Source organism: Muntiacus reevesi, chromosome 1 (genome assembly GCF_963930625.1).
Source record: "Muntiacus reevesi chromosome 1, mMunRee1.1, whole genome shotgun sequence".
NCBI lineage: Eukaryota > Metazoa > Chordata > Mammalia > Artiodactyla > Cervidae > Muntiacus > Muntiacus reevesi.
This window is the reverse complement of record NC_089249.1, coordinates 224964724-224984698: the sequence shown is the minus strand read 5'-3', so window position 1 is coordinate 224984698 and position 19975 is coordinate 224964724. Positions and strand designations below refer to the sequence as shown.

The following is a 19975-nucleotide window of genomic DNA, read 5'->3' as shown; positions in this document are numbered from 1 at the left end:
GAGCGGGAGCGCAGGACCCCACTCACAGGCAGAAAACAGCCGGCGGGTGCCTGGTAATGAATGACCCACCGCACACACGATGATTCATGGATCCTCCCACTAACACCTCCCTGAGATTTATATTGTTAGAAAACAACCCACACTGCTGAGAGTGCAGCGTGTTATTTTAAATGGAGAGTATTTCTGTTAAACAATATAAAGATGGGAACGTGAAACTAATGAAACCTACAAGGTAAATTTGAATGCTTTTTGTTTTGCATTGTAGCCAAGGTAAGTAACTTATTTTATTCAACCAAATATGGTCAAATATGATAAGCTGTCACCGTTAACCATACATCTTATTTTCAGATAATTATTTGAAAGAAAACTGGATATCCACATGAAGCTGGACTCTGGGCTCCTACATTACCCAGTATATAAAAGTTACCTCAGGGACTTCCCTGGTGGTCCAGTATTTGAGAATTCACCTGCCGAGGCAGGGGACACGGGTTTGATCCCTGGTCCAGGAAGATCCCCCATGCTTCAGAGCAATGAAGCCTGTGTGACATACAGCCAAAGCCCATGCGTCCTAGAGACCGTGCTCTGCGACAAGAGAAACCCCCGCAGCAAGAAGCCCATGCATCGCAATGAATAGCGGCCTCGGCTTGAGGCAGCTGGAGAAAGCCTGTGAGCTGCAACGGAGATCCAGTGCACCCAAAAGTAAATAAAATAAACATCTGTGATGGTTAATTTAAAAAATAAAATTACCTCAAGGAAATTGAAGACCTAAATGGAAGAAACCAAGCTATACAACTCTTAGAGGATGAGCTTCATGATATTGGATTGGGCAATAACTTTTTGGAAGTGAAGTGAAGTTGCTCAGTCATGTCCGACTCTTCCCAACCCCATGGACTGTAGCCTATCAGGCTCCTCCGTCCATGGGATTTTTCCAGGCAAGAGTACTGGAGTGGGTTGGCATTTCCTTCTCCAAGGATCTTCCCCATCCAGGGATCAAACCTGGGTCTCCCGCATTGTAGGCAGACAATTTTACTGTCTGAGCCAGCAGGGAAGCCCAGGCAACAAAAGCACAGGCAACAAAAGAAAAACAGGTACATTGGACTACATCAAAATCTTCAATTTCTGTGCATCAAAGGACACAACAGAGAGAAAAGGCAACCTTTAGAATGGAAGAAAATATTTGTGTATCCCATATCTAACAAGGGGTTAATATCCAGAATCTGTAAAGAACTCCTATAACGTAATAACAAGTAACCTGATTCAAAAATGGGCAGAGGACTTAAAGTAGACATTTCTTCAAAGACAATAAATAAATGGCCAACAGAATATCAAAGATGTTCAACATCACTAATCGGGGAAATGCAAATCAAAACCACAATGATATATTCCCTTACACCCATTAGAATAGCTACTATAAAGTAAAAATAATAAAAACCACACAACAACAACAGAAAATAACAAGTGTTGTTAAGGATGGAAAAATTGGAACCCTTCTGCACTGTTGGTAGGAATGTAAAATGGCGTGGCCGCTACGGAAAACAGTAGGGCAGTTCCTCAATATATTAAACACAGAATTGACATATGATCCAGAAATTCCACTGCTTTACATTTCCAAAAGAACTGAAAACAACGTATCAAACAGGTATTTATGCATATTGTTCCCAGCAACATTGTTCACAACAGCCTAAAGTGGAAGCAACCCAAATGTCCATTGACAGATTAATAAGCAAAATGTGTTATATGCATACAGTGAACTATTTTAAAATGAGTGAATTCAGACACATGCTGCAACATGAGTGAACCTTAAAGATATTATGTCAAGTGACATATGCTGATCACACAAAAGCACAAATACTATGTGATTCCCCTTATAGAGGTATCTAGAATAATCCAACTCACAGAAACAAGTAGAATTGTGATTGCCAGTGGCCAGAGGGAAAGAGAAATGGAGTGCTGCTGTTTAATGGGTTTAAAGTTTCAGTTTTGCAAGATGAAAAAGTACTGGAGATTGTACAAAAATATGAATGTGCTTAACACTACTGCACTGGGCACTTAAAATGGCTAAAATGGGAAACTTGTTATGTGTATTTGACCACAATTAAGAGAGATAACTATTTGCAGAGGAACCGTTTTTATTGTTGTTGTTTGTTTTCTTTGTCCTCCTATTATCAGATCTACATGGAGTACTTCTAGGCACCAGGAACCATCTAAATTGCCACACAGAGTTTTTTTCATGGTGTGTTAAAAATCTGCCTTTGAAGACATGCTAATTTCAAAATACGTTTTATTTCTAAAATTTAGTCAAAGTATTTATGCTAGGCTTTTACCTCACTTAATTAAAAACAAAAAGCCCCTGTTTGATGTGTGCTGTGCTGTGTTTAAGGCCAACTTTCCTGACCAGACGCACAGTTTAAATAAGACCAAGCTGTGTTTCTTCAATATGGGTTCTTGACTGAGAAAGAGAGAAGCCCTTGGCAAAACCTTTTGACCAGGTGAAAGCGGAACCCTCTCCAAATGTTAAACAAAGACATTGACTATAGGAACAGGGGTTTGCACAGGGATGATTATCCTCTTTCTACAGATGAGGACTCCGATGCCCAGAGAGGAAAAGCGACTTGCTAGAAAGTATGTCCGCGGCAGAGTCAAGGCTGGGCTCCCGGAGAGGGCTCCTTCCCTGCCCTCTGGGCACAGCTGCTCTTCGGATGCTGTGGGTGAAGCAGGAAGGGACAGCACTAGGCCAGGATGCAGGACACCTCCTCCTTCTGCAAGCAGCCAAAGGGACAGGCCTATAGCTCAGTGGGAAAAAAAGGAAGTGAAAGCAAGAGCTAATTGCTAGATGAAATTAGGCTCGCTGGTACTGGCTCTAAGTGGTCTGACTGTCCCACCCCAAGGTGAGAGCCCAGAAGACCTCAGAACTCCCAGAAACCCTGTCCCCAGGGCCTGCCTCAGGGTTCCATTGTTGGATTTAGCATTAAGGAGAACTGACATGTATTAAGAATGTAGAACAATACAGTCACTGTGGGTTTAGCAATGACCCCTGGAATAGGGGAGTGAGCATGGGCAGAATGCTCACTGTCTCTGACTCCTGAGCAGGTAGAGGGCCCCCAGGCCACGCTGGCCAGCCCCACCTGTGCAAGGAGGCCTCCTCTGTCTAGCACTCTGGGAGGGAACGCAGCAGGAATAAGCAACCAGGGCTGCCCCTCTCCCCACTCCCATAGCCATTCACTTCACCCAGCCCAGATCAGCCATCAAAAGGTTGGGACCCGAGGCTCAGGGAGGCGAAGGCCTTGCCCCTTGAAAGCATAGGAGTTGAGTACAAAGATCTGAAGATCAGATGTGAGCTTGAGAGGCAGCTCCACGACCTGCTATATGGGTGATCTTGAGTTACTTAATTGTGCTTCTGCTTTCATTTGTGAAATAGGATTAATACTGGGACCTTTCTCAAACAGGCAGTGAGGATTAAATAAGACAGTTCATGTGAGGGCTTAGCACAGGTCACAGCATATAGTCAGGACTCTCTCAGTGCTAACTTTGTTACTGTTTTAGAGTTCAAATACACCATTACTGCTGTCGTTACCATTCGTGTTAGCCAAGTGCATAGAGCAAGGTGTGACAGAACCCCTCCAGTGGCCGGATACCTGACTTCACCTCCCTCCACCTGGCACCACCCCACCAGGTTCCACCTGGCCAGCTCCGATCATTCTGCACAAGTCAGCACAGCATCCCCTGGAGGAGGGCTGCCGCAGTGCTCCCCACGCTGGCAGCACAGATGCCCCTCCTGGGGTTCATGTTCTGTGCGTCCCTCCCCTCACAGCATTGTCTCTAGAAGTGACAGATAATTGTTTTCTCACCTGACAACTCAGAGGGGCAGAGCACACTTTGTCCTGATGGTCATGGAACCACCGCCCCATCCCTATCCAGTGCCCTGAGCACTTGCCTGCATGGGTGCTAAGTCGCTTCTGTTGTGTTCGACTCTTTGTGACCCTATGGGCCTGTAGCCCGCCAGGCTCCTCAGTCTGTGGGATTCTCCAGGCAAGAATATTAAAGTGGGTTGCTATGCCCTCCTCCAGGGGATCTTCCTTGATTCAGGGATTGAACTCGTCTCCTGCATTGCAAGGGGATTCTTCCATCCAAGTACTAACCAGGCCCGACCCTGCTTAGCTTCTGAGATCAGACGAGATCGGGCCTGTTCAGGATGGTATGGCCGTAGACTGCAGGGGGATTCTTTACCGCTGAGCCACCGGGGAAGCCTGTCCTTGAGCGCTTGCTAAGTGCCCAGTGCTGGCCTGGGCTAAGTGTGGCATCTTCACTTCCCCACGTGGTGGCCCTCCTTGGAGAGGATCGTGACTACTCCATTCTACAAGTAAGGGAGCGGACCTGGCCTCTCACCCTCGATGTGTGCTGTTTGGCCCTGGGCAGGTGGCTTCACCTTTCTGGGCCTGTCTGTCCCTGCACCTGCACTGCAACAGACCGCTGCTCCGCTCCGTGTGGCCTCACACTCTGGCTTCCTGCTCTATCTCCACGCTCAGAGTGGGTGTCCTCTGGTGAGATTTGCTATAAATCCACCTTTGGGCCATTTCAGGGCATTCGGAGCCAGAGAAGCGTGGACCATCTTCCCCTCTTTCCCCAGCAGGCCTGTAAATGGCTCCCCTGAACTTGCACTGTCCACCAGGTCCGCCTAGAAGAGCCAGTCAGTTGGGTTTTGGGGTGCTGCCCCCTGGTGGCCAGAAGCTATAAGGACATGAGGTGGGGCTGGAGGTGGTAGTGGGGGGAGGTGGGCAGTGGGCAGCCCTGGGGGGAGGTGGGGGTGGTGGGCAGCCCATTGGCTTGGCGGGCTGAATGCACTGCCAGCCAGACAGGCGGAACACGCACTTAGAGAAGGTAGGGCAGCCAGACCCCAGAGAACACCACCCAAGAGGCACAGTGGCTTCTTGTTTAAGCCCAGGAGTGTAACGGCCTGGGCCCAAAGCCCACTTCTGACATTTCCCAGACCATTGATCTTAATTAATCAACTAATTGCTGTGAACCTCAGCTTCTTTGTCTGTATAATGAGTAGCCTTCTCCTCCTGGGTTAGAGCTGTGTGCCCCTGCCATAACCTGGAGATTTTTTCTAGAGCATCCGTTTTACTTCATTATCATTCAAAAATGGAACTTCTATTGACTTCGTGCAAATTATACATTCAATTGAAAAATCATGGTTGTTTTAAGCAAAACCTGAAGGCTTCTGAGCATCTGGGGTTTGTACAGGCTGTGAGTTGGGTCTGCCAGCGCCTCTCCCCAGGATGCATCTTCATTGGACTCTGCTACTCTACCAACCCTCTCCGTGTGCTTGGCATTTTGCACACATCTCATTTAGCCCTCATGCAGCAACAGATTATCCTCATTTTACAGGCCAGAATTCAGGTTCAGAGAGGTTGAATAACTCGTCTGAGGGCACACGGTTGCCACAAGAAGGAGCCAAGCCTCAGACCTGAGTCTGACACTAGTGTCCTCTCCTGCCCTCGACAGTAGGAGCCCTGAAAGGTGTCCTTCGGTCCCTGAGCTCCCCAAGGAGCACAACTGGGGACACTTGCTCCCTGATGTACACTCCCCGGGGTCATACCACCAGGTGAAGGAGGCCATCCTCGCCAAGGGGGCCGAGCAGAGAGCAGCCAGCACTTTCACTTCCCCCACTCTCACCCTCCCTGGCTCTCACCCTGCCCCCAGGGAAAGCCCAGACAGACAGTTACCTGCAGGACTTCCTGCTGGCCCTCAGGAGATGTAGCCTGAGCAGTTCTTCCTTTTTTAAAAAAGTTTTTATTTATTTGGCTGCACTGGGCTTTAGCTGCAGCATGTGAGATCTTGTTCCCTGAACAAGGATTGAAACCAGGCCCCCCTGCACCGGGAGCACAGAGTCTTATCCACTGGACCACCAGCGAAGTCCCCAGTTCTTCCTCTTGTCCGATAAATTCCCTGGCTGGTTCAGTTCTCGCTCTTGCCGGGAACTGCTTTGAACTGAGTAACTGAGGGAACTCAGGGGCCATGAGCAATCTCTTCCTCCCAGCCTCTCTCCCATGCCAGGGCTAGGATTGTGGACACAGCCTTTTTCTCACTGAAGTCTGTTTCCAGAGGGCAATGAGGAGAGGTGTCCCATGCCCCAGGAAAAAACTAAAACATGAAGAGGGGGTAGGACTCGACCGAGGTCATACACCTAGGGACAGCGCCGCTCCTGCCAGGTTTCTTCCTGGAGCCCATCTCTGCCGGCGGGAAGAAAAACCTGAGCATCACCAAGACAGGAAGGCAGTGTACGTGAGGAGCCCTGGGGAGGAGGTCATGGTTCAGACAGGCAGCTGGCTGGTAGTCTGGACCAGGCAGACCCACAGGCTGAGAGGAAAGGCTCTGGAACGTGGCCAGCCACCTTCCACTCAGCAGGTGTGTCTGCAGACCTTAAAGCACCCCAGAGTGGCCATCTGGACTTCTGGTTATCCATCCATCCATCAGGGAGGTGAAGCCATACTGAGAAGGGTTATGGTGCTGGCAAGAGCCCTGAGTCTAGCCTGACTGCCTGCCCCTGGTCCATCTCCCTCACAAGCCAATCAGCATGCCTGAAATGCTGCCATTGGAACCACTGCATTCAAGGAGGCTGCCGCGTGATGATGAAGACAGAGATCAGGGTGATACTTCTACTAGCCAAGCAAAGCCAAAGATTGCCCGCAAACCTCAGCACTTAGGTGAGAGGCCAAGGACAGAGTTTCCCTCAAAAGAAACTAGTTCTGTTGAAACAGACTTGGACTTTTAGCCCCCAGAATTTTGAGACAATACACTTCTCTATTTAAGCCACCCTGTTTGTGGTTCTTTGTTACGGCCGCCCCAATAAAACAAGTACACCAGTGAATACCTCTCCATAGACATCATCTGATATTCTGACCTCTATTACCATAGGCTAGTTTTATCTGTTCTTGCATTTCATGTAACCATACTCTCTGTATCATTTGTGCCTGGTTTCTTTTGCTCTCCAAAATGGTCCTAAGATCCATCTCCATGTTGTGATACATGTATCACTGGTTCATTCTCTTTTTTTTTTTTTACTGCTGTGCAGTGTTTCACTGTATACATATTATACAATTTGTTTATCCATTTTCCTTTTAATGGACCTTTGGGCTGGTTCCAGTGTGGGGTTAATAGGATAAAACTGCTATGAACATTCTTGTACGGGTCTTTTTGTGGACACATGTAGTGAGATTGTTTCTGCTGTTTTTCTCTTGTTTTTTGACAGTTAAACTATGGTGCTGGAGAAGACTCTTGAGAGTCCTTTGGACTGCAAGGATATAAAATCAGTCAATCATAAAGGAACTCAATCCTGAATATTCATTGGAGGGACTGATGCTGAAGCTGAAGTTCCAATACTTTGGCCACCTGATGTGAAGAGCCAATTCATTGGAAAAGGCCCTGATGCTGGGAAAGATTGAAGGTAGGAGGAGAAAGGAATGACAGAGAATGAGATGGTTCGATGGCATCACCGACTCAATGGGCATGAGTTTGAGTAAACTCTGGGAGTTGGTGATGGACAGGGAGACATGATGTGCTACATACAGTCCATGGGGTCACAAACAGTCAGACACAACTGAATGACTGAACAACCTGTAGCTTAGTATGCCTAGTATTTTTTTGTTGTTAATCATACAACACTGTTAATGAGAAGTTGTAGAGGCTCTGTATGATATTAACTTGGTCTAGTAAGTATTTATTTTTCTTCTAGAAGGCAGTTAGAGAAGAGAGATTGGGATCATCTGGGGCCAGGTTTCCACCTTCTTAAGATCTGGTCTAATTTGGTTTGTCCGTAGTCCCCATGTACTGCACAGGGTCTCATTTGAAAGTCTGCGGGATTTTTTAGCAGGATGCCCCTCTTCCCTGGCTGGACCTGACCTCCAGGTTTGGTTTCCCAGCACCAAAAGATAGCCACACCCTTTGCTGGGCCTCTTAGCCTTTGAGCTCTTGCATTTATTTGGTTCCTTGGCTTCTCATTCCTCCTGCTTTGAGACCAACAGGCATCTTGAAGGTGGAACAGAATATGAACTCACTTTTCTGCGTGCTCTTTTATCCAGGTGCTTAGCTTGAGAATTCCATGGACTGTAGAGTCCATGGGGTGGCAAAGAGTCAGACACGACTGAGACACTTTCACTTTCACTTGGCCTCTCAAGGGCTGAGTCCCAGTTTGTACCTCCCCTGTCTGGGGAGACCCTTGAGAATCTCAGTGACCACTCTTTGCTCAGCCTGCAAGCCCGCATCACTTTCAAACTGGCAAATTTCTCACAAGAAAGAGGGGTAGCAAGTCAGGCTTAAATAAGTGGGCTTTCCTGGGACTTTGCTGGAGGTCCAGGAGTTAGGACCTCCTTCCAATGAATGAGGTGTGGGTTCAATCCCTGTTCTGACAGCTAAGATTCCACATGCATCATGGTGAAAAAGAAGAAAACAGCCAGAACATAAAACAGAAGCAACATTGTAACAAATTCAATAAAGTCTTCAAAAATAGTCTACATCAAAAATAAATCTTAAAATAATTAAAGTAAATGGGTTTTTTTTCTCAGTGGGGTCCTGTCCCCTGAAGTCCAGCTGCCTTGTTGCTCTCCAATATCTTCAAACAAATCTTTTAAAAAACCTACCGTGTATAATTGCTCTTAGTGGGAAGGTTAGTCTGTCACCACCTATTTCAAGGCAGGAGTTGAAATCTCATCACTGATTATTTGTGTCAGCTCCCATTTGTTGAGTTCGGCTCTGAGTGCCAGGTACCATACCTAAGCTTTTTAATGCTTTTCAAAAAAGGCATTCTCAGAACAGGCCATTGAGGTAGGTGCTATGGCTGTCCCCATTTAACAAGTGGAAAACCTGAGTCAGGAAAGGTGAAAAGATTTGCCCAGGATCAGGCAATCATAAAACGATACAGAACTTGAATCCAGATACAACTGACACCAAAGCCAACTCTAGGGACTCCTTTCCCCATGAAGCCCTCCTAGAATACTTCAAGTGTCTCTCTCACCTCTGCTCTTCTATTGCAACAACTGTGTATGCCAAGATCTCCACGAGCTCCCACTGAGAATGTTGGCATCCTGGGTGTCCTGAAGGTACACTCCCTGAGGGCAGGCCTCACACACACACTTCACAGCAGATTGGAGCTCAGAGAGGGAGCACAGCTCACGCAGATTGGAGCTCAGAGAGGGAGAGCACATGGAGGAGATGGAATACAGGGAGATAGCTTGGTTCATTTCTGGGGCAGGTATAGTTCCCATCTCTGGGGGAGCCCCAGAGGTTGTGTCACAGGCTGGGGTGGGCAGGGATGGATGACTGCTTTCAGAGCTCTCCATTTTGCTTTCCTAGTAACGAAGCAAACAACTTGCTTAGAATAGAGGGTGCAGGCTAGGAGTCCTGAAGAGCGCCCACAGAGACTTAGCCCCGGTGTGTGGCCTGCTGAAATCTCTGGGGCCACAAGGGTAACAAGAGGAGGGAGTAAGCAGTGGGCCTGGGGGTCAAGGAGGCAGGTTGGGAAGGCACCCGCTGATAGGAGTGGCCCAGCCTATACCACTCACCTGTACAACCTCCAAGAATCCTCAGGATAGCCAGGGTTTGAAGGGAAAAAAGAGAAAGGATGATGCTGTTGACTCGTTCTGAGACCTTGGACCAGACCCTGCCCCTCTTAGAGCCTTGTTCGCCCCCTGTATAAGATGGGCACATATCTCTTGCCAGCTTAGCTAGTCAGTGGGTACAATGGAAAGAAGACCACACTGGCAGACTACATAGAACTGCGTCAAGTGAAGGGTTACACTGTAGTAACACTGGGTCACTTCCAGGATGGCCAGACCCCACAGTGCTGGGCACACATCCATCTTGGTCTGGTCCAGGCTGCTCCCAAAGGCCAGCAGGACTGACTCCAGATGGGTGGACATAGGAGGGGGCCCTCCTGCTGTCCTACTGTGGGGGAGGCCACCCTCTGTAAGCAGCTGTTTTCGCCTTCCCTGGAGGCCCTGTCCTTTCCTGAGACACTCAGGGGACCACCATGCCGCCCACAGCTCCCTTGGCCACCACGCCCAGCCACAGTGGCCCCCTCACAGCCTCCCACATGCAGTGGGGATGCCCCTCTCTGGCCATATGTTCAAAAGAGCTCCCCTTCCCAACAGGTCTGGGATGATTTCCCCCCCTACCCACCCCCACACCTGGCAGGGGAAAAGAGGAACTCAGCTGACACCCTGGAAACATTCTCAAGGTCCCTGGGCAGAGGGCAGCGAAGACCTGCCAAGATGAAACCCAGGAGGGAACTCAGCAGCCTCTCCTAGCCACGGTCCCAGACACTGGGGTTTTCAACCTCTCAGCAGCGGGGTTGCACTTCTGCAACAGGAAATTACACTTCCAGTTTCTTTCCTAAAGGGAAAAAGGAAGAGAGCAACAAAGCCGCTGCGCATTGTGATGTATCACCTCCCCAAACTGCAGTTGTCACTGCCATCCCCAGGCCCGCCCCAGCCCAGACTCACATACCCCCTGCCCGCAGGAGAGCTCACAGCTGCTGTCCCAGAGCTAGATGCGCCCTGGGAAGTAAGGTAGGTGAAGATTAGAGGAGCTTGAACTTAAACTTGAGGGCAGCGGGGCAGGGAGCGGGGCCCCTGCAGGCTCCTCTCCAGGCACATACCCCAGAGTAACTGGAGACAGGAGAAGAGCTCTGCAAGGCCAGGGGGACTGCTATGGGCTCTGGAGTTCCCAGCGAAGCAGAGTAAGGTCACAGGAACAGTGGTGAACCCTTCTTTCCCAGGGATTCTCTTAGGCTCCCTAGGCCATGGGATTGGTTCCTAGAAGTGAACCCCGAGTTTCTGGCCAGGCCTGAGGACTTGGACATCCAGTTCAGCTGTTCTTGTACTTATATAAATGAAAGCAAATAAGGCCAGTGTATACACACCTGAGGGAAAGGCTTTCTGCAGGAATACTGGGGCCAGATGGGGGGTGTGAATGGGGTGTGTGTGGGCAGAGGGAAAACAGGGTGTCCTAAGGGCTCACCACTCACTATAAGATTGGAAGCTCTCACCATTACTTCACCAAAAGACAGGGGGTCCAGAGTTTGGAGGGGATTGAAGCCTGTCCCATAGCCTTTAAGGACCAGACTCTTATGTGGGGTGGAGTCGCTCTGGACTTGATTTCACATAATTTTCATGTGTGTGAGCCTCTTCTCGTTTAGCCATTTGGCAAATGTTCCTTCAGACACTTGCTATGGCCAGGCCCTGTCTGTACTAGGCAGTGGGACTCAGGGCGTGGAGGCATTTCTACCCTCAGGAGGCCTCAGGGACAACAAGGAAGATGAGACAAGGACCCACATCACTGACACACAATGGAAAGGGGGCAGCCCTGGGGGGGTCTCCTTGTTGTGAGAGTCAGAGCGCAGACAGAGGAAAAGAGCTTCATGGAAGAGGGCACATCTGAACCAGGCCTTTAAAGATGAGCAGTTTGGGATGGAAGATGCGTTTTCAGGGAAGGAAGTACTATAAACAAAAGCCTGGAGCTGGAAAAAACATACAGTTGGCTATTCAGATCCACTCAGCCCTCAGTTCCAGCAGAACGTGGTGGCAGGTCCTGGGCCATCTGGGGTTGGTACACATGCCAGGGAGTTTATGTTCCTCAGCTCCATGAGTGAACAGAGCCTCCCTGCATGTTCTAGTTAGATTCTGAAGGACAAATTTCTGGCAATGAAGTTGCTGGGGCAAGGGACGTGTGCATTGCACATGGGCAGATTTGGCCAGTCGACCTCCAGTGAGCCCCTATCAGTTCTGAGAGAGCTCTCAGTTCTTGCCAAGCGCATCCCCAGGACCTGTCTTCCGCCCTAGACATGAGGAGCAGATGTTCACAGCTTTAGCACCCACACGAGCACTTGGAATGTGCTTGTTGCGGCTGTTCAGTCGCTCGGTCCTGCCCAACTCTTTGAGATCTCATGGACTGCAGCACACCAGGCTTCCCTGTCCTTCACCAACTCCCGGAGCCTGCTTAAACTCACGTCCATTGACTCAGTGACGCCATCCAACCATCTCGTCCTCTGGAATGTGCTGGGTGTTTTTGTTCTTCCTTGGGGTGTCCAGGCAGCCTTTCCCATCTCCCAGCAGCAGGTAGGGCTTCCCTCTTCTGGGTCCCTCCTTAATGCCAGGAACAAGAAGCCCCTTCTCCTTATGCAGCTGGGTGCTCCTGTTGATCTGCTCGTCCCAGCAGCTGATCAGCGCCTGGCTCAAAGGAGGGCTCAGCAAGCGTTTGTCATGACTGTCAGATACAAGGAAGGTGGGTCCTATCTCCCATCCTTCCTTTCCCAGGAAGCCAGGCAAATTGTCCCCAAATGCCAATATGCCACCAAAATCCCTCCTCACAGGCTGGTGTGCCTTGGACTTTGCAAGGACAACGATGGACATACCTATATTATGTTAAAGAGAACTAAAATTTAGAGAGTGAGTGGCATGCTCCACTAACTCACAGAGTGTGTTAGGGATGAAACTGAGGCTAGAAACAGTGGGCCTGAGCTTCCACACCATCTCTGGCCATAGCTGCAGCCTGGCTGGAGCAGAGTGACCACATCCACGCTCAGTGCCCGGCTCTGCTTGGCTGGAGGTGACTGGGGACCCCTGAGGGGGACAAGCATGCGTGGGCTCAAGGAGTCACAGAGGAAGTGACTGCCACCACTCAGGCCTGTGCATCTGTGTTTCATCTTTCCCAGGCTCCTGTCCATGGAGAGGCCCTCACAGTCCTCCGTATGAGCCTGCACCACCCCACACCGGGCTCTGCCCCCTTTGCTTCTGTCCCTCCTCAGCTGGAGCACGACACCAGCCCGCTGCTGGTGGGCCGGGGCCCGGATGCCCACCTCCGGCTGCAGCTCCCTCGCCTCTCCCGCCAGCACCTGTCACTGGAGTCCTACCTGGAGAAGGGCGGCGCCCAGCTGGCCTTCAGCTTGAAGGCCCTGAGCCACAAGGGCAGCGTGTGGGTCAACAGGCTGACACTGAGCTTCCAGGAGCAGGTGCCCTTGGGCGCCATCAACAAAGTCGCCTTCTCTGGCATCCAGATGGTGGTCCGCATTGAGGGAGGCATCTCCCTGGAGGCCTTTGTCTGCTACTTCCATCTCAGCCCCTCGCCCCTGATTCACAGGCTCCGCCCCGAGGAGACAGACGAATGGGAAAGCGTTCCCCAGGAGCATCCTCCCCCAGGTTCCGGGCAGGGGGCTCCAGGTCCCCTGAGTTTTCTCCACAGCCCTCTCCAGCCCAACCATGGAGGAGCGCCAGAAATACCGCTCCAGAGGGAGCCTCTAGACGGTGTGCTCAGCTAGCCCCGCCGGCCACCCTGGAGCACGCCTCAGCTGAAAACGGACTTGAAATATTCAAGCTACATCATGCCAGGTTGACAGCCTCGGCCCGCATAATAATGAACCAATTCTGCAAACATGAATAGCCGGGGGTGAGGGGAGCGCCCTCCACGGCCACAGCTATGCGAGGTAACAGGAACTTCATATACTTTTAAAGGCCCTGAGGGATTCTGGGAGCCTCCCTCGGTGTTTCCCCACATTTTCCCCTCTCCTCTGACTAGGAGTTACTTTATGTCACTAATTTTGTGTGCTGTTTAAGAGTTGGAGTTTGAGGTTGCACCAGGAATGCAGGGACACATGTAACAATTACGTTTGTGGTAGCTCGGAGTTACCTTGGGCTTTCAAATACCCACAGGCTCTCGGGGCTTAGGGAAGCCTGCATTTAATAAACTGCAAGTATTTCATTAAGCTGGCATGCCCAACAGGATTCCCTGATCCCCCAGATGGGCCTCATGCACACCACGTCGTCACGCAGAGGTGGGGGTGGGAAATAGAGGAGAGGTGTAAGAGGAAATTGGAGAGGTGGGGGCTCACATCTCTGGAAGGGACGAAGGTAGAGTCCAGGGCTTCCTGGGGATGGGGAGCTGGGGGCTGGGCCTGCTTGGGAATTCACTGTCACCATAACCGCCTCATCCTCAGGGTCCCTCACTCACCGGTGGATCGAAGTCTTGGAGAACCAGAAAGCAGAGGTCTTCAGGGGAAGGTGGCTTCCCACAGCAACGGGCTCTTCCAGGACTAAGTCTATGAGAAGGCGGGGTGGGAGGTTGTGGTAGAATGCAGTTCAGTGGTTATTTCACTCAAGGTTGGCTCATGTGCTCATGCGGGTGGACTAGCAGGGGATCAAGCGTAGGATCATTTCCTCAGTGAATGTTGGGAGGCAAGTGCTGGGGAGCAGAGCATAAGCAGCCACACTCCATGCCATCCTGGGGATGGGGAGTGTGGTTTAGAAACCATGTTCACCTGTGTAATGAAAGAAGGGGCCTCAAACTCAGATGGTTGCCATCAGCCTAGACCCTGCTCTGTGATATCCAAGGCCCTGAAGCTGCCCATTGGCTGGCTTACATTCCAAGTCTGTAAACACCTTCAGCAAGGTTTTCAACATTCTCCACTTCCCGCCCAAGAAGAGAGATCCTTCTGCACCCAGGCTGCAAGGATTTCCCACTGCACTGCCAGGTCTGACATCATCTCCTAGAGAAAGATAGCAGTGGGCAGGACCCAGGCCGATCTGACTCGGGAAGATTCTATTTTACAGGGAGTGAGGCAGATACACTCAAGTCACAGCCACAAGGTGGGAGAGGATGGGGGGTGTAAGCGAACGGGGCTGTCCAAAGCTGTGAGTGGCCCAGGGGGCTCCCAAAGCAGTCCTTCACTCAGTCACTCATCAGACTTTCACCAAGCACTGACCTTGTGTCAGAGGCTGTGCAAAGCCCCAGGAACCAGCAATGAACAGGCTGGCCAAGCCCCTGCCCTCAAGAAGTCTACAGGGGACTCAGTAAAGACATGCATTTTGGCGTTAACTCACTGTAGGCAATGCTAGAGACTGTATTTTCTCTCTCTCCACACTGGGGTTATTAACCTCAGCTCTATGCTTAAGTGACCGTGTCTGGTGAGTATTTGCTATGTGCTCAGCACTCTGCTAGGTGTTATGTGCATTCCCCCATTCAATCTTCACAACACCCAGAAAGACTATGGTATTAGCCACACTGTACAAGAGAGGAAACTGAGGCTCAGAAAGGTGAAGTATTTTGCTCAACATCACACCACTCGCAAGCTATGTGAACTCAGGCAAGTGACTTAGCCTACTTTTGTCTCTCCATTTATCCTGGAAAATGGGTAAGATGATAGCACCTCCCTGCTGGAGCTGTTAGGAGGGTGTTAGGAGGTGGCATCCATAAAGCCTTTAGGGCAGCACCTGGCACACAGTGGGTGCTCAGTAAGCGTTAGCTTCTATTGCAAGACTTGAGAGAGGGCAGCATAGGTCCTGACCCAAGGGCTCACTTAGATAGGTATATGGAGTGAGAGAAGTTTAGGAGCTGGGCAGACTGACTCCAGAGCCCAAGGAGTTATCCACATTCTGTGATTCCCTAGTGGAAAATTTTGTCTTAGTCATGGACTAGTGGGCAGTCAGGAGGGGGGTTAATATAAATGTTGGCACTGGAAGGCCCACTATTCAAGGTTTGTAGAATGGGAAACGCAAGGATCAAGGCTGGTGAGCAGCAGAAGCCATCTGTGGTGTGGTCTGACAAAGCCCACTGTTCTCGAAATGCCTTTATTTTTCACACAACAATCCCTCCAGAGACCAAAGTGTCCCTCAAACTATGCATTAGGGAGCAGCAGCCCTTCTCATGCAGAACTGAGAAGCCACTGCCTGGAGACTGAATATCAAAGGTGGAAGAAGAGCAGAAGCTGGCTGGTGGCTCCCCAGAGTCCCCAGAGTCCCCAGGGTGCATCTCCCCTGCTCCACCAAGGAACCTTTGCTGAACACGGAGAGCCCTCTCCCCTCCAGGAGGAAGTGACCCATCCCAGCTGGGGGCCTAGGAGAGGGAGCAGCCTGTCTCCTCCCTGCAGGAGTTTCTGACTTGGGGTGAAGTCTGTGAGGCCCTCTGGGCCCCAGGATGAACCACAGCAGGCTGAAGGAGGGCAAGACCAGAGACAGGGTGGAAGGGAGCCAAGAAACACCCAGCTTGTTGTTTTCAGACCCCACCTGTCCGTGAAGTCCCTTCCAGAAAGTCACTGCCTACCTCCTAGCATGTTTCCAAAACAGCAAATCTCCATTACACCAAGCCTCCATTTTTCTTGGGTAGAAACCATTTCAATCACCAGAGCCCGATACCCACCCCCTTTCTCATCTAGCTATCTAGTCTAGCTATCTCATCTAGCTAGTTAGAGCTATCAGGTTGGCTTCAGGCCCTGGTCTGTGAACATGATACCCCTTTTCTTTGCTGCTGAGACTGAGCAGGGTGATGAGTCCCTCTCAACAGTGTACTCTGCACTCTCTCATCTTCCATACACAGGGCAGCCACGTGGCTCAGAGGCATGCATGGGCACACGCACACACACACACACACATACACACACACTCGCACTGTGCTAGCTCCAAGCTGGGGCTCTGCAGTCAGACTGTTGTCTGGGTGAGAATTCTTGCTCCACACTTACTACCTCCGTGATCTTGGACAAATGACTGAATCTCCTGGTACCTTAGTTTCTTCTTCTGGAAAATGGAGAAAATGACAGCTCTGAGAAGTTAAAATGAGGCACAGCATACAAAGCACCTAGTGCAGTGTCTGGCACACAGGAAGTGCTCAATAGGATGGCTTTCATTGTTCGATCTAGTGGAATGAATGGAATGCATATAGAACCGTGGACTCAGCTTACACACACACACACACACATCTGCTACAAAGTGCTACATCAATTACCTTCAGGTGTATCCCAGAGTGCTACAATTCTCTAAGACAACATCTGGAAATTTAGAAATCATTCCTTGTGCCCTTTCAGGCACTGTAACCCCTACATTCCTCTGCTTTTCCAAAAATGAGAGTCTCTTCAACTCATCTGTGAGTCACTGCACCGCCCTGAGGATGGATGACACAAGAGGGAGACACGAGAAGTCTCCATAAACAGCCCCAGTGCGGGGCTGCGAGGCACGAAGAAGCCCGGGAAGCTGTCGTGGCGGCAAATGCAGCAGACACTGCGGTCCTGGCCATGGCCCAGCATGGCCATTCTCTCCCAGAGACAGAGTGCTGTGCCCACAGAGTCCACGTCTCTCTCTCCTGTGAGAGCCCAAACTCCGCACAGACAAGAACCCTGGGTTCTTGCTGCTGATGCCCTGATGGCCATCACAGAGCTGGGCAGGGAGGTGTGGGCAGACAGGTAGACGTGGTCAGGAAAGCAGTCACCTTGACGGTGCTAGGGCTTGAGCTGGGCCTCTCAGGGCCAGGGAGAGCAGGACCAAGGCCTGCAGTGGGCAGGGCTGGGGCAAGAAAGCTGCCATGCCGAGGGTAGGAAGTAAATCTCACCTGTTAGGCTGGTGAGAAGGTCGCCCTGGGGCAGCCCAGACCCTCTGGTTGGAGCAGGACAAAGCTGGTTCTTCTGCCTAGCTCTTGAGCCTCTGCTGCCCAAACTTAACCCGGACTCTGGGTTCTTGAAACTCTGTGCAATGACTATAGAGGAAGGTTGACTGATTTGACAGAGCCCCACATCACCAACAAACAGCTCTCATATAGCACTTCCTGCCCCAAACAGGGGCACATAGGTGCCCCCAGGAGACATCCTGGGTGGGCACCCAGCCACAGCACCACAGCAGTCAGGGGTTGGGCTGGCTGGATTGAGTCTGGTCCTGAGGTCCACACAGACCTCCTCTCCCAAACATATACTAGGAAACACGGCCTCCCTGAAGCAAGACTCCTTACAGGCCAGATTGTGTCTTAACGAGATTCCCCGTAGTGTGTGTGTGTGTGTGTGTGTGTGTGTGTGTGTGTGTGTGTTAGTTGCTCAGTCGTGCCTGACTCTTTGCGACCCCATGGACTCTAGTCTGCCAGGCTCTCTGCCCATGGAGATTCTCCAGGCAAAAATACTGGAGTGGGTTACCAGTTCCTTCTCCAGGGGATCTTCCTGATCCAGGGATGGAACCCTGCTCTCTCATATTGCAGGCAGATTCTTTACCATCTGAGTCAGGGAAGACTGCTAAGATCTGCTAAGATGCCTCTGCTGGAGGCATCTACGTTGTCAAGGGAAGGATTGAGGGTGGGGGACATGGCTTCCCAGGGGTAACCTTACCCATTAAAGGTGCCACAGTAGGCTAATCAAGGAAACAGCTCCTTTTCCCTTCCAATGGACGATGACTTCGTACATGTGTGGAGTAAGACAGGGAGGGGGGGCCAGGTCAGGTCTGCCATGTGAGCACAGAGTTGAGACAGGACCCGAGAATGGCTTCGTCCCACAGCAGCCTGCGGAGTGGCCAGGCTGCAGTCAGTCAGCACACAGACGCAGGAGCAGGTAAGCTCCCTGCCCCGTGAACCGCTCGTTGTCACCTCCATGGTCTGTGGTGGTGCTGCCGCTGCCATAAAGGTTGGCTGGACTCTGAATCACTGAAGCCCCTCTACCTGCTCAGAGCTCACCCCAGGCCCCAGGCAGGCACCAACCGCACCAGGCCCCCAAGCCAGGCGAGGCTCTGGGGCAAGGATTAACCAAGCTGGCTCCTCCACCTTTAGGAGGAGACTTCGAAGTTAATAAACTCTGTTCACATTGCAGGTTGTGGTCCCTCTTACCTTGAAAGTGAACTCACAGGCGGATTAAAGTGAAATAAAATCTACCATTTGAGTTACATTCTCAGCTGATTGGAAACATGCATTACCTCTCCATGACCGGGCTGTGAGAAGGGAAGTTATTATCTTTCTTTAGAGTTTGTAAACTCTTTATGGCTGAGGCAGCTTTAATCCTGCTGGGGGAAGAAAAAGTGATCCGGGAATAAATTGCTTTCATTTACCTTTGTTTTCCAATCATACGCTCCAGTGGGAACAAAACATCCTAAGTGAATGGATGGGGGGAGCCAGGTGATCCTCGACAGAAGAGTTTAATTATTTTCTTCTTTACACACGTGAGTTGAAAGGGCTTTATATCGCCATTTGGCAAGGGGGTTTGAGCCACAAAAATGTGTGTTCCTGCAGCAATGCCAGCACAATTGAGCAGTTCCTATCTCTGCCTCCATTTCCCCACGATGCCTACTTGTTTAAGGGGTTCAGTGCCAGTCACTGGGGAACAAGAAAGAAGAGATCCGAGAAAGCGCACTTATGAGTCAAAACCAAACTACAATCCGGAAAGGAGGGAGAAACCGTGGGATCTGGAGTTGTGGAGGGGGCTTTCCTTCCCCCTCCTGTTCCTCTGATCCCCTTGGTGTTACCTGACACAGAGCTTACATAGAGCAGGTACTGGGCAACGCCATCAGGACGCCCCGGCTCTGAGCCAAGCACTTCAGCTGCTGCAAGGAACCCCAGCTGGGCTGCCTCACTTTCCTTTAAAGATGTGGAGGCAGGGGGTAGGGGGTGGGGAATCTTCAGAATAAAGCAGAGACAGGGGCCTTTGGAGAGAAAGCTCAGCCAGGCAGCCAGTCATGGGGTTTCCGTAATCGCTTCTCTGAGAGATGAGGATGCTGTGATATCATTCTTTCATTCATCGGCCTCTTGCTCACATGGGCTGGGAAGATGGACCTTTTTGTTCACCTTGCTTGTGGGGGAGGTGGGGTGGGAGTGCCAGGGAGGGTATCAGTCAGGATCTAGTCAAGAAAGTTAAAAAAAAAACAAAAACAAAAACACTCTGAATATTTAAAAAATTTGAATCAGGACATTGGGCACACGGGGAGTGGAATGGCTGAAAAGCCACAGTGGCACTGCAGCTCAGAGATGAGCAGGAACAGGAAGCGCAACTGCTGCTAGCCCCAATCCCGGGGCTGCGTGGTCACCTGCGATAGACTGTGTTACCAGAGAGGGTGCTGTGCGGCACACAGCTAGACCTGCCCGAGAAGCCGGCAACTTGGAGACAGAAGTTGTCCAGAGGATGCTGAAGCCCCTGCCAGATACTCTTCCCCAAGGTGCCCAGAGAAAGTGCAAAATGTGCGGGCTTCTCCCT

General features: G+C 50.8%; 1 protein-coding gene across 1 annotated transcript in view; it reads left to right on the top strand.

Moving 5' to 3' along the window:
* The window catches only part of TIFAB (TIFA inhibitor), a 76739-nt gene extending 63427 nt beyond the window's left edge, over positions 1-13312 (top strand). The window contains exon 2 of the mRNA XM_065919946.1: positions 12710-13312. Coding sequence (XP_065776018.1) covers positions 12710-13312 — 603 coding nt within the window. The remainder of the gene's footprint in view (positions 1-12709) is intronic.
* The last annotated feature ends 6663 nt before the right edge of the window (positions 13313-19975 follow it).